This window comes from Nannobrachium achirus, assembly GCF_963921795.1.
Source record: "Nannobrachium achirus genome assembly, chromosome: 15".
NCBI lineage: Eukaryota > Metazoa > Chordata > Actinopteri > Myctophiformes > Myctophidae > Nannobrachium > Nannobrachium achirus.
Window position 1 is genome coordinate 60,966,786 of NC_137822.1, and position 13,228 is coordinate 60,980,013.

General features: G+C 41.4%; 1 protein-coding gene across 1 annotated transcript; it reads right to left on the minus strand.

The window, feature by feature from the left end:
• Positions 1-2,263: 2,263 nt before the first annotated feature.
• On the minus strand, positions 2,264-10,543 carry LOC308299115 (uncharacterized protein; the record flags this gene model as incomplete). Its single annotated transcript, XM_080742839.1, has 5 exons — positions 2,264-3,056; positions 5,752-5,853; positions 6,105-7,296; positions 7,554-7,666; positions 10,462-10,543. 5 exons carry the CDS (start codon positions 10,541-10,543, stop codon positions 2,368-2,370), a joined length of 2,178 nt encoding a protein of 725 aa, XP_080598965.1. The 3' UTR covers positions 2,264-2,367.
• Positions 10,544-13,228: the final 2,685 nt, after the last annotated feature.

A 13,228-nucleotide genomic window follows, 5' to 3' on the forward strand; every position in this document is an offset into this window, starting at 1 on the left:
AACGCTCACCCGTCTCATAAGCTACGTCATAACTGTGCGCAAGCTGCGGCAGATCTAAAAGCTACATAGCATCTCTGTTGATATGTGTTATAGTTTGTAGGTCTGTTCTATTTTTTGCATGATGCGGCAACTTCAAGTAACGGGTAACGAGGGCTTTTTTTTGCGGAGTAAAGCGTTACATATGTAACGGAGGTTCGGATCACCTCCGTTACATTGGTGCCGTGACCCGGATTCGGGCTTCCCCATAGGAGGAGGTCAAAGGGGGGTGAGAGTGACGGAGAGAGTCGCGGCCCCACATTGAAGCCTCAAAAAGTCTAGTATCTCCCCTGGACCAAAGAAATGTCTCTTTGGTCTAGTGGTTAAGATATTGGACTTTCACGTGGGAGACCCGGGTTCGAAGCCCGGGTGGGGAGGTCCGATTCACCTCCGTTACACATAGTACCAGTTTTGACAGAGTAATACCTTATATTACTTGTTACTGGATAAAGTAATAATATCACAGTAATATATTATTAGTAATTTGTTACTGCCCAACACTGTTGGTGAAGACATTTCTTGGTAACGATTTACTTTGCAGATTGGTCAAATATCTTATAAAATCCCCTTACTATTAACATTAATCTAATAGACCCCCAGCTGTGGTTATAATGTGCAAATATGTCTTCCCAGTGTATTTTTGCTTATTTCCTGAAAGCTGAAACTTCCTGAAAGAGAGTCAAGGCCCGATCAAAAATCACTGTTTTAATGACATCATATACTCATCCCCTCCCCTTTTACCATACACCCCGCCAAGCTGGGTCACCACCCACCTGACAATAAGGCATACTTAATGAACGGGTGGGTGTGGCCACATATATAAACATAATTTATATCAATCTGGCTAACCATCGTCAAATGAAAGGGAACGCCCACTCTTTTTGTTCCTCTTCCTCAGAGTCTGTCTTGAGAGATTAATTAATCATACTAGCCCTTACCCGTTCAAAGATATGAGCTCCGAAATGATGTGCAGTGTGTGGATTATGGGATGTGCACTGTGCACACAGTATATGAGGGATGGAAAGTAACTTTAACTGGTGCTTGCATGCTAATATGTAGGAGCATCAATGTAAGAAATACCCTTTCCATTTAACGGCTACAGAGATACTGTGTACCGATCTGCATGATTTTGGACAACATATGTAACAGAGCCAGAACCCCCCCCCCCCCCCCGCCCGCCCGCCCGCCCGCCTGCCTGCACACACACACACTCCCCCCCCCCCCCATGTGTGTGTGTGTGTGTGTGTGGGTTTGTGTGTGATTGTGCATGGCCTGAACAACAGCGCCCCTCCCTTAACATGTGTGGTGACAAAAGGTACTGTAGGCTAAATAGATATAGATACACCATAAAAATGCAATTATACAGCATACGATTTGTGAAAGTGACAAACGGGCTTCACAGTTATGTCAGGTGTGTTCATATGCTGATGGTGATGCGATTTCAGATCAATTGCTCCAGCCACTGATGAGAAACGCGGTTTCAGACAGACAGACAGACACTCAGACAGACAGACATTCGGAAAATTATATGTTAGATATTAGATCCAATCTTGTTCAATCTCATGTTATGTGCTTTTGTCCACGCTTCCATCAGATTCAATTGTAAATTAAATCCATGGGGACAAGCAACACATACATGCATATACATGTATGTGCTGCTCACTGGGAGAAGTTGATATTGTGGTCTGACCAGCCAGCCAGTATAAAAGGCTGGCTGGCTGACTGTACGTTGGTTGGTCATGGTGTGCTATTATCGTTAAGATGAAACTCATCCAGTGAAAACGTTTCTGTGTTTTTTTTTCTTTTTTTTTTTTACATTTTTGATGATCAATTTTGATCTTATAAACGATTATTCGAATATCCTCAGACCGTTTGTGTAGATAAGAACGCTAGATTAACATCTTACTTATACAGTCCTTATTATTTCTGATACCGTATGATCTGAATAAAATGTAAATAAAAATAGTAGCACTTGATAGTTCTCATAAATAAAAGCTTATGCAGTGTGCCAAACACCCCAGGGCCCAGGACTTGGATCTTCTTCAGCTCTGGGGCCCTCAGGATGCAGGTGTGAACCGTAGCCTTGTAGCAACTCATAATGTAATAATGGCTCATATAAAACGGCTCATGTAAAATATAATGTAATAAAATCACAGGGCTCCTCATAATATGGGTATAATACAATTATTTAATTACTGTATCGACTCTTGTCCCTAGTGGACTCGTTTGGGGAAGAGTCCCGAGTCCCTTTGTCCAAGTCCGAGTCAAGACTGAATAGTCATGGGTGAGACAGAGTCATTGACAATTCGGACTCGAGACCTGACTCAAGACTCAAGTCATTGACTCGAGTACTTCAATACTATTGTGGACACGCTGGTGTCTCTTCAGGGAACCTGACTGACTGAAACTCTTGTTACATTGTTTACAGTGGAAAGGTTTTTCTCCAGTGTGGACACGCTGGTGTTTCTTCAGGTCACCAAACTGACTGAAACTCTTGTTACAATGATTACACTTGAAAGTTTTTTCTCCAGTGTGGACACTCTGGTGTGTCTTCAGTTTATATGATGAAATGAAACTCTTGTCGCAATGTTCACAGTGGAATGTGTTTTCTCCAGTGTGGACATGCTGGTGTATCTTGAGACGATATGAACGGCTATAACTCTTGTTACAGAGTTTACACTGGAAAGGTTTTAGTCCAGTGTGGACATCTCCACTTGTCTTTCCCCAATCATCACTGTCTTCAGTGACTTCAGTGTCAGATTCAAGCTCAACTTCAACTTCAGAACAATGTGAAGAGATGTCTTCATCAACAGGCTTCTCTGGTCTGTGAAGTAACTCCTCCTGTTCCTCTTTAAGCTGTTGGAGCTCTGGTTCCTCCTGTTCCTCTTTAATGTGTGGAGGCCCTGGTTCCTCCTGTTCCTCTTTAATCTGTTGGGGCTCTGGTTCCTCCTGGAGCAGACTGGGGCTCCTCTCCTGTTCAGGAGAAGCCTCCTCTTCATACTCAACCATGTGCAGGATGTCTAGGAGCAGAAAAAGAACATGATAGTCAACAGGGCTTTTCCAGATCAGTTTTTACCTGTGGGCAGGCCAGAGCTTCAAAGTGGAACGTATAAGAAACAATTAAACTCCATCTTCCACCTGAAGATGACTCACTGAAACTTCACCTTGAAAGAACAAACTACCTTACATTTTGTCAGCTCCATTACGACCTGCTAGACCATCCCTTACCCCTTGGTTATGGTTGGGAACTTGTGAATGGGAAGTGCCGTCCAGTGCGTCACACCCTTCCCCCCTTGCCCCAGCAGCTCCCAACTTACGTGACTCTTCAGATGACAGTAGTACTGATGATGAGTGGAGCCAGTGTGGAGAATCAACAGATTCTGATGAAGTGTAGCAGTTTATTAAGACCTTTTGTCTTATTTGTATAAGACAAAAGGTGACCTGTTTGACCTTTGAAATGGTTAAAAAACAGGTTAAATCATTAAATTAATCGATTATGGATTCCTCAACCCAAAACGTCACAGAAAACTAGTTCTACTCATCACCGTAGGTTAAACCATTGAACATTTTTCGTCATAGCTGATGGCAGCCATTATGGATTTTAGGCTCTTACAAATTTTGCCTGCACTTTTGCGAGGGGCGTGGGAGCTCAAGTTGTTATTTTACCTTCTTAAGTGACAAATCCACTGAGAAACTGACCTTTGCTCTCCATGGTCACGGATTTATCGTAAATGACCCAACTATGCATGCTTAAGAATAAACTAAAGGTTATGGAAAATAAAACTTCCGGAAAGGCTTCATTTTCAAGATGGCGTGACTAGTGTCACGCTAACTATTTCACAATGTTTACAGTGGAATATTTTATATAATGGGTGTTTTTAATGAATCTATCATGGCTAACATGGAGTTTGAAGTTACAATGGGTGTGTATGGGGAGAAGCCCTGGAGGAGTAGGGCCTGGTAACATTTACATCAAATATCTAAATATTGAATCAAGCAAATTTAAAACTGTTCAGGGTGTCCATAAAAGCCTGATTAGACGATAAAATTACCAAAAGTTATTTTTTTTCCCTAAGTGATATCTTTTCATATATTGACTCACTGGGCAAATTAGACAGACCACTGTACTGATTAGTGCCAAATGAAATGCACAATGCCAGTATGCCTTACTACTACATAGTATTTTTCACATCCGATAGAAAGAATAAAACCTTCTATACTTAGTGATCCAACCCTCTATTAGTGAGCTATTGTGAGGGACCGTACCTATGTTTCCCGGGCTCTATGTTCTCCATGTTCTATGTTCCCCATTTACCACCTAAACCTAACCTTAACCCTAACCCTAACCTCAGTAAAACTATGCCTAACCCTAAACTTAACCCTTACCTCAATAAAACTAACGCTGGTGAATGCTAACCTGGTGCATTTTAACCTGTGGGGAACATAGAACCTGGGGAACATAGGGTGGACCCCACTGAGAAAAGAGTTGACAAAGATTTGTTCTCACATGTCTCATTTCTCTGCTTCCTACCGAAGCCACACCATGAAAAACCGACTCTTCTGGTGCAAAATCCTCTTAGACCAATAACATTTATATAGGTGATGGGTTGCACTCAATTATAAGAGTGCATTAAATTTTACAATGTAAAGCTGCAAAACATTTACAATGTAAAGTGATATAATGCTGTTTTTCTTTTACATTGCATTTGCACATAAGAGGATGTGCTTTTGGATATACATTGAAGCAATAAGCAACAAGAGGCGAGTGGTTACCTGGTATTTTACACCGGCTGAGAGGCGTAGGGAGACACGAGTGTCATCTCAGCCAGTGTAAATAGAGATAACCACAAGCCTCGCGTGGCTCATTGCTTTTCTAAAACGGTTGCAATATGGCAACATGAAAAATCATAGACATGTACGAATTAAAACGGTTCTACGTATCACTAATAATTCACTATAATAAGGTCTGCTCTGCAAGAAAGTAGTCCCCAGCTCAAGAAAGTAGTTCCCGGCCAGGCTGCAGAAACAACACACCTGTTACTTGCAATTAAGTTCTCTAGTCTAGCGTCACAACACAGTGGAAAGAAATAACACACCTGAGTTTGATATAAACTGATTAGAGGTGTGGGTTATAGTCTCATATACCACAGCAATTAAAGGGAAAGCAGCCAATCAGAATCAAGGAAAGGAACTAGCGTTTTAGAAAAGGTAATAATGCAATGAATGTTAAAAATATAACAATTGTAATTAGTATTAATTCTATAGCCCTTTTTATACCAATTAATTCCTCCGCACAAACGTTTGTGTGTCCACTGCTGTTGTATTTTACTCCTCCCACCCAAAACTCCCTGCTGACAGGAGCCACCCCAGCTCGTAGGAATATGTGCAGTGATATCACTCTCCTCACCTGGCTTCCGAACATGGGCCAATTGTGTTCATATGAACCGAGCATCCATACTAACACAATTGGCCCTTGTTCAAAGCCGGATGCACCAAGGTGGATTGGAATCCACTACCTCATGGGCAGCAGGTACTATACCACTGTGCCACCCGAGTGCACTAAAAGATTAATTTTCAGAGATATTGTAATGATGGATGGATCTAGATATTGTCATGTTTATCGTATAGATAAGATATTGTGTCAGCCTCAAGGGCTGACACAACAGAACCTACAACAGAACTAAAAATGAGAAAGAGTGAGCACATGGAACTTACTGAGGTGCTGGTGGTCTTCAGGTTCCTCCTGTTTAATAGAAATGTCCCTGGCAGAGTCTGGAGAGTTCATCTTCACCTGCAGTCTGGACTCCACAGACTGGTCTGAAATGAAGTAATTGAATAAGGGCTTTAATAACTGAAGACCCGATGGTGTCAAGAATAACAATAGTATTTGCAAACATGCAAAGGCAAAATAGACCCTTTTGTTGCCACCATTCTGACCTGATGAAGAATCAGGTCATTTGGACTCTGTTAGGATTCATTTCAAAATACTGTCCTGGATCTTTTTCTTGACATGTATTTACATTATTTTATTTAGATAAATACTATTTCCTTTATATCCTAGTACTTACTACACACTGATGAAGCACTAGTGTGGACACGCTGGTGTTTCTTCAGGGAACGTGACTGACTGAAACTGTTGTTACAATGTTTACATTTAAAAGGTTTTTCTCCAGTGTGGACACGCTGGTGTGTCCTCAGGGCACCAGACTCACTGAAACTCTTGTTACATGTTTTACAGTGGAAAGGTTTTTCTCCATTGTGGACATGCTGGTGTTTCTTCAGGGAACCAGATACTCTGAAACTCTTGTTACAATGATTACACTTGAACGGTTTTTCTCCAGTGTGGATACGCTGGTGTGTCTTCAGGGAACCAGACTGACTGAAACTCTTGTTACATTGTTTACAGTGGAAAGGTTTTTCTCCTGTGTGGACACGCTGGTGACTCTTCAGGTGATCAGATGCACTGAAACTCTTGTTACATTTTTTACAGTGGAAAGGTTTTTCTCCAGTGTGGACACGCTGGTGTCTCTTCAGGTCACCAAACTCACTGAAACTCTTGTTACAATGATTACACTTGAAAGTTTTTTCTCCAGTGTGGACACTCTGGTGTGTCTTCAGTTTATATGATGAAATGAAACTCTTGTCGCAATGTTCACAGTGGAATGTGTTTTCTCCAGTGTGGACACGCTGGTGTGTCTTCAGTTTATATGATGAAATGAAACTCTTGTCGCAATGTTCACAGTGGAATGTGTTTTCTCCAGTGTGGACACGCTGGTGTATCTTGAGACGATATGAACAGCTATAACTCTTGTTACAGAGTTTACACTGGAAAGGTTTTTCTCCAGTGTGGACACTCTGGTGTGTCTTCAGTTTATATGATGAAATGAAACTCTTGTCGCAATGTTCACAGTGGAATGTGTTTTCTCCAGTGTGGACACGCTGGTGTATCTTGAGACGATATGAACAGCTATAACTCTTGTTACAGAGTTTACACTGGAAAGATTTTAGTCCAGTGTGGACATCTCCACTTGTCTTCCCCCAATCATCACTGTCTTCAGTGACTTCAATGTCAGATTCAAGCTCAACTTCAACTTCAGAACAATGTGAAGAGATGTCTTCATCAACAGGCTTCTCTGGTCTGTGAAGTAACTCCTCCTGTTCCTCTTTAAGCTGTTGGAGCTCTGGTTCCTCCTGTTCCTCTTTAATGTGTGGAGGCCCTGGTTCCTCCTGTTCCTCTTTAATCTGTTGGGGCTCTGGTTCCTCCTGGAGCAGACTGGGGCTCCTCTCCATGTGCAGGATGTCTAGGAGCAGAAAAAGAACATGATAGTCAACAGGGCTTTTCCAGATCAGTTTTTACCAGTGGGCAGGCCAGAGCTTCAAAGTGGAACGTATAAGAAACAATTAAACTCCATCTTCTACCTGAAGATGACTCACTGAAACTTCACCTTGAAAGAACAAACTACCTTACATTTTGTCAGCTCCATTACGACCTGCTAGACAGCTAGAGCATCCCTTACCCCTTGGTTATGGTTGGGAACTTGTGAATGGGAAGTGCCGTCCAGTGCGTCACACCCTTCCCCCCTTGCCCCAGCAGCTCCCAACTTACGTGACTCTTCAGATGACAGTAGTACTGATGATGAGTGGAGCCAGTGTGGAGAATCAACAGATTCTGATGAAGTGTAGCAGTTTATTAAGACCTTTGTCTTATTTGTATAAGACAAAAGGTGACCTGTTTGACCTTTGAAATGGTTAAAAAACAGGTTAAATCATTAAATTAATCGATTATGGATTCCTCAACCCAAAACGTCACAGAAAACTAGTTCTACTCATCACCGTAGGTTAAACCATTGAACATTTTTCGTCATAGCTGATGGCAGCCATTTTGGATTTTAGGCTCTTACAAATGTTGCCTGCACTTTTGCGAGGGGCGTGGGAGCTCAAGTTGTTATTTTACCTTCTTAAGTGACAAATCCACTGAGAAACTGACCTTTGCTCTCCATGGTCACGGATTTATCGTAAATGACCCAACTATGCATGCTTAAAGGGGCACTCCACCACTTTTCAACCTATGTTCATACAATTGATCCTCACTCAAAAATAGCTTTTCTTTTTTTTTTCTTTCTTTTTTTCAGAGGAGGGCTGTGGGCAGGTCAGAAACCCATAGTCTTGTGACATCATCGATTGCCAATCCAGCTTATAGAAACTGCAGGCTTTCTATTCCTGAAAAGTTGCAATTTTAAAGTGGAAGCCATTGTTCTCGCGATAATAAAAATCTTTTTTTTTTTTTCAAAAATATTGATAACATTTTGTTTGGGGAAAATGATGATGTCACAAGACTATGGATTCTGAACTTCCCACAGCTCTCCTAGGAGACTTGGACTAAGTAGAAAAAAATTGTGATATTTTATCATGACCATTAGTGAGGACCTATTATATGAAGACAGGTTGAAAAGTGGTGAACTACTCCTTTAAGAATAAACTAAAGGTTATGGAAAATAAAAAATCCGGAAAGGCTTCATTTTCAAGATGGCGTGACTAGTGTCACGCTAACTAGTCACAATGTTTACAGTGGAATATTTTATATAATGGGTGTTTTTAATGAATCTATCATGGTTAACATGGAGTTTGAAGTTACAATGGGTGTGTATGGGGAGAAGCCCTGGAGGAGTAGGGCCTGGTAACATTTACATCAAATATCTAAATATTGAATCAAGCAAATTTAAAACTGTTCAGGGTGTCCATAAAAGCCTGATTAGACGATAAAATTACCAAAAGTAATTTTTTTTTTCCCTAAGTGATATCTTTTCATATATTGACTCACTGGGCAAATTAGACAGACCACTGTACTGATTAGTGCCAAATGAAATGCACAATGCCAGTATGCCTTACTACTACATAGTATTTTTCACATCCGATAGAAAGACTAAAACCTTCTATACTTAGTGATCCAACCCTCTAATAGTGAGCCATTGTGAGGGACCGTACCTATGTTTCCCGGGCTCTATGTTCCCCATGTTCTATGTTCCCCATTTACCACCTAAACCTAACCTTAACCCTAACCCTAACCTCAGTAAAACTATGCCTAACCCTAAACTTAACCCTTACCTCAATAAAACTAACGCTGGTGAATGCTAACCTGGTGCATTTTAACCTGTGGGGAACATAGAACCTGGGGAACATAGGGTGGACCCCACTGAGAAAAGAGTTGACAAAGATTTGTTCTCACATGTCTCATTTCTAGATGGCCTGCTTCCTACCGAAGCCACACCATGAAAAACCGACTCTTCTGGTGCAAAATCCTCTTAGACCAATAACATTTATATAGGTGATGGGTTGCACTCAATTATAGGAGTGCATTAAATTTTACAATGTAAAGCTGCAAAACATTTACAATGTAAAGTGATATAATGCTGTTTTTCTTTTACATTGCATTTGCACATAAGAGGATGTGCTTTTGGATATACATTGAAGCAATAAGCAACAAGAGGCGAGTGGTTACCTGGTATTTTACACCGGCTGAGAGGCGTAGGGAGACACGAGTGTCATCTCAGCCAGTGTAAATAGAGATAACCACAAGCCTCGCGTGGCTCATTGCTTTTCTAAAACGGTTGCAATATGGCAACATGAAAAATCATAGACATGTACGAATTAAAACGGTTCTACGTATCACTAATAATTCACTATAATAAGGTCTGCTCTGCAAGAAAGTAGTCCCCAGCTCAAGAAAGTAGTTCCCGGCCAGGCTGCAGAAACAACACACCTGTTACTTGCAATTAAGTTCTCTAGTCTAGCGTCACAACACAGTGGAAAGAAATAACACACCTGAGTTTGATATAAACTGATTAGAGGTGTGGGTTATAGTCTCATACCACAGCAATTAAAGGGAAAGCAGCCAATCAGAATCAAGGAAAGGAACTAGCGTTTTAGAAAAGGTAATAATGCAATGAATGTTAAAAATATAACAATTGTAATTAGTATTAATTCTATAGCCCTTTTTATACCAATTAATTCCTCCGCACAAACGTTTGTGTGTCCACTGCTGTTGTATTTTACTCCTCCCACCCAAAACTCCCTGCTGACAGGAGCCACCCCAGCTCGTAGGAATATGTGCAGTGATATCACTCTCCTCACCCGGCTTCCGAACATGGGCCAATTGTGTTCATATGAACCGAGCATCCATACTAACACAATTGGCCCTTGTTCAAAGCCGGATGCACCAAGGTGGATTCAAATCCACTACCTCCGGGGCTGCAGGTACTATACCACTGTGCCACCCGAGTGCCCTAAAAGATTAATTTTCAGGGATATTGTAATGATGGATGGATCTAGATATTGTCATGTTTATCGTATAGATAAGATATTGTGTCAGCCCTTGAGCCCTACAACAGAACTAAAAATGAGAAAGAGTGAGCACATGGAACTTACTGAGGTGCTGATGGTCTTCAGGTTCCTCCTGTTTAATAGAAATGTCCCTGGCAGAGTCTGGATAGTTCATCTTCACCTGCATTCTGGACTCCACAGACTGGTCTGAAATGAAGTAATTGAATAAGGGCTTTAATAACTGAAGACCCGATGGTGTCAAGAATAACAATAGTATTTGCAAACATGCAAAGGCAAAATAGACCCTTTTGTTGCCACCATTCTGACCTGATGAAGAATCAGGTCATTTGGACTCTGTTAGGATTCATTTCAAAATACTGCCCTGGATATTTTTCTTGACATGTATTTACATTATTTTATTTAGATAAATACTATTTCCTTTATATCCTACTACTTACTCCACACTGATGAAGCACTAGTGTGGACACGCTGGTGTTTCTTCAGGGAACGTGACTGACTGAAACTCTTGTTACAATGTTTACATTTAAAAGGTTTTTCTCCAGTGTGGACACGCTGGTGTGTCCTCAGGGCACCAGACTCACTGAAACTCTTGTTACATGTTTTACAGTGGAAAGGTTTTTCTCCATTGTGGATACGCTGGTGTCTCTTCAGGGAACCAGATACTCTGAAACTCTTGTTACAATGATTACACTTGAACGGTTTTTCTCCAGTGTGGACACGCTGGTGTTTTTTCAGGGAACCAGATACTCTGAAACTCTTGTTACAATGATTACACTTGAACGGTTTTTCTCCAGTGTGGATACGCTGGTGTGTCTTCAGGGAACTAGACTGACTGAAACTCTTGTCACAATGTTTACAGTGGAAAGGTTTTTCTCCTGTGTGGACACGCTGGTGTATCTTCAGTTCACATGATAAAGTGAAACTCTTGTTGCAATGTTCACAGTGGAATGTGTTTTTTCCAGTGTGGACACGCTGGTGTCTCTTGAGACGATATGAACAGCTATAACTCTTGTTACAGAGTTTACACTGGAAAGGTTTTAGTCCAGTGTGGACATCTCCACTTGGCTTCCCCCAATCATCACTGTCTTCAGTGACTTCAGTGTCAGATTCAAGCTCAACTTCAACTTCAGAACAATGCGAAAAGATGTCTTCATCAACAGGCTTCTCTGGTCTGTGAAGTTGCTCCTCCTGTTCCTCTTTAATCTTTTGGGGCTCTGGTTCCTCCTGCTCCTCTTTAATGTGTGGAGGCTCTGGTTCCTCCTGTTCCTCTTTAATGTGTGGAGGCTCTGGTTCCTCCTGTTCCTCTTTAATGTGTGGAGGTTCTGGTTCCTCCTGTTCCTCTTTAATGTGTGGAGGCTCTGGTTCCTCCTGTTCCTCTTTAATGTGTTGGGGCTCTGGTTCCTCCTGTTCCTCTTTAATGTGTGGAGGCTCTGGTTCCTCCTGTTCCTCTTTAATGTGTGGAGGCTCTGGTTCCTCCTGTCCCTCTATAATCTGTTGGGGCTCTGGTTCCTCCTGTTCCTCTTTAATCTGTTGGGGCTCTGGTTCCTCCTGGAGCAGACTGGGGCTCCTCTCCTGTTCAGGAGAAACCTCCTCTTTACACACAACCATGTGCAGGATGTCTAGGAGCAGAAAGAGAACATGATAGTCAACAGGGCTTTTCCAGATCAGTTTTTACCTGTGGGCAGGCCAGAGCTTCAAAGTGGAACTTATAAGAAACAATTTACACTCTGTCTTCCACCTGAAGATGACTCACTGAATCTTCATATTGAAAGGACAAACTACCTTACAAAAGGCGGCCTTTTTGACCTTTGAAATTACCTTTGAGATGACCTCTGCGTAACTATTTTCAGATCAGAATAAAAAAATATATAAAAAACAGGTTAAATCATTAAATTAACATCAATTATGGATTCCTCAACCCAAAAAGTCACAGAAAACTAGTTCTACTCATCAAGGTCAAACCATTGAAAATGTTTTGTCATAGCTGATGGCAGCCATTTTGGATTTTGGGCTCTTACGAATTTTGCCAGCATTTTTGCGAGGGGCATGGGAGCTCAATTTGTTATTTTACCTTCATGAGTGACAAATCCACTGAGAAACAGACCTTTGCTCTCCACGGTCACGGAATTGTCGGAAATGACCCAACTATGCATGCTTAATGGCCCGCTGACACGCCCTGAAATTATAATAGTATGATACAGTATGTCACGTGTTCTCTCTGAAAACGCTCTGAAATAGTCTGAAACTGATTTCACAGTGTAATCTGCCCCTCGCCCCCCAACAACAGCTGACCAGTACAGTAAGTAGTCTAAGTACAGTCGATTAATTTGATTGCCTTATAATTGCGCATTCCCACAGTGACATCATAAAAATATTAACTCATATTTTAAGATGACTTTTTAAAGTGACAGTACTAGTGATGCACGGATAGGCTTTTTGATGGCATCCGAATCCACCCGCGCAAATGAATTATCGGCTCATTATCCAACCGCATTAATTATATTATCCAATTTATAGATCTGCATCCATCCTCATCCGCAACTTCCAAACCATTATTATTATTAATATTTTGTGGTAGGCTATTCCCCGTTAGTTTTCTTAGTTGTGGGATCACAGAAATGCATTGATTTAGCCTAAGGAATGTCCGTTCGTCTTTTCTTTTTTTTTATGAGTCGGTGCTGCGTCGATGCAGACAGACATGCAGGCAGGCAGGCAGACACACTGACACACGGAGTGAGAGAGAGAGAGAGAGAAACAAACACACAACTTAGTGGGAAGTTTAACTTACCTACAGTACTTTGCAATGTGAATGTGATTATGGACTATGGAGCTGAGAGAGATTCACTTTTTA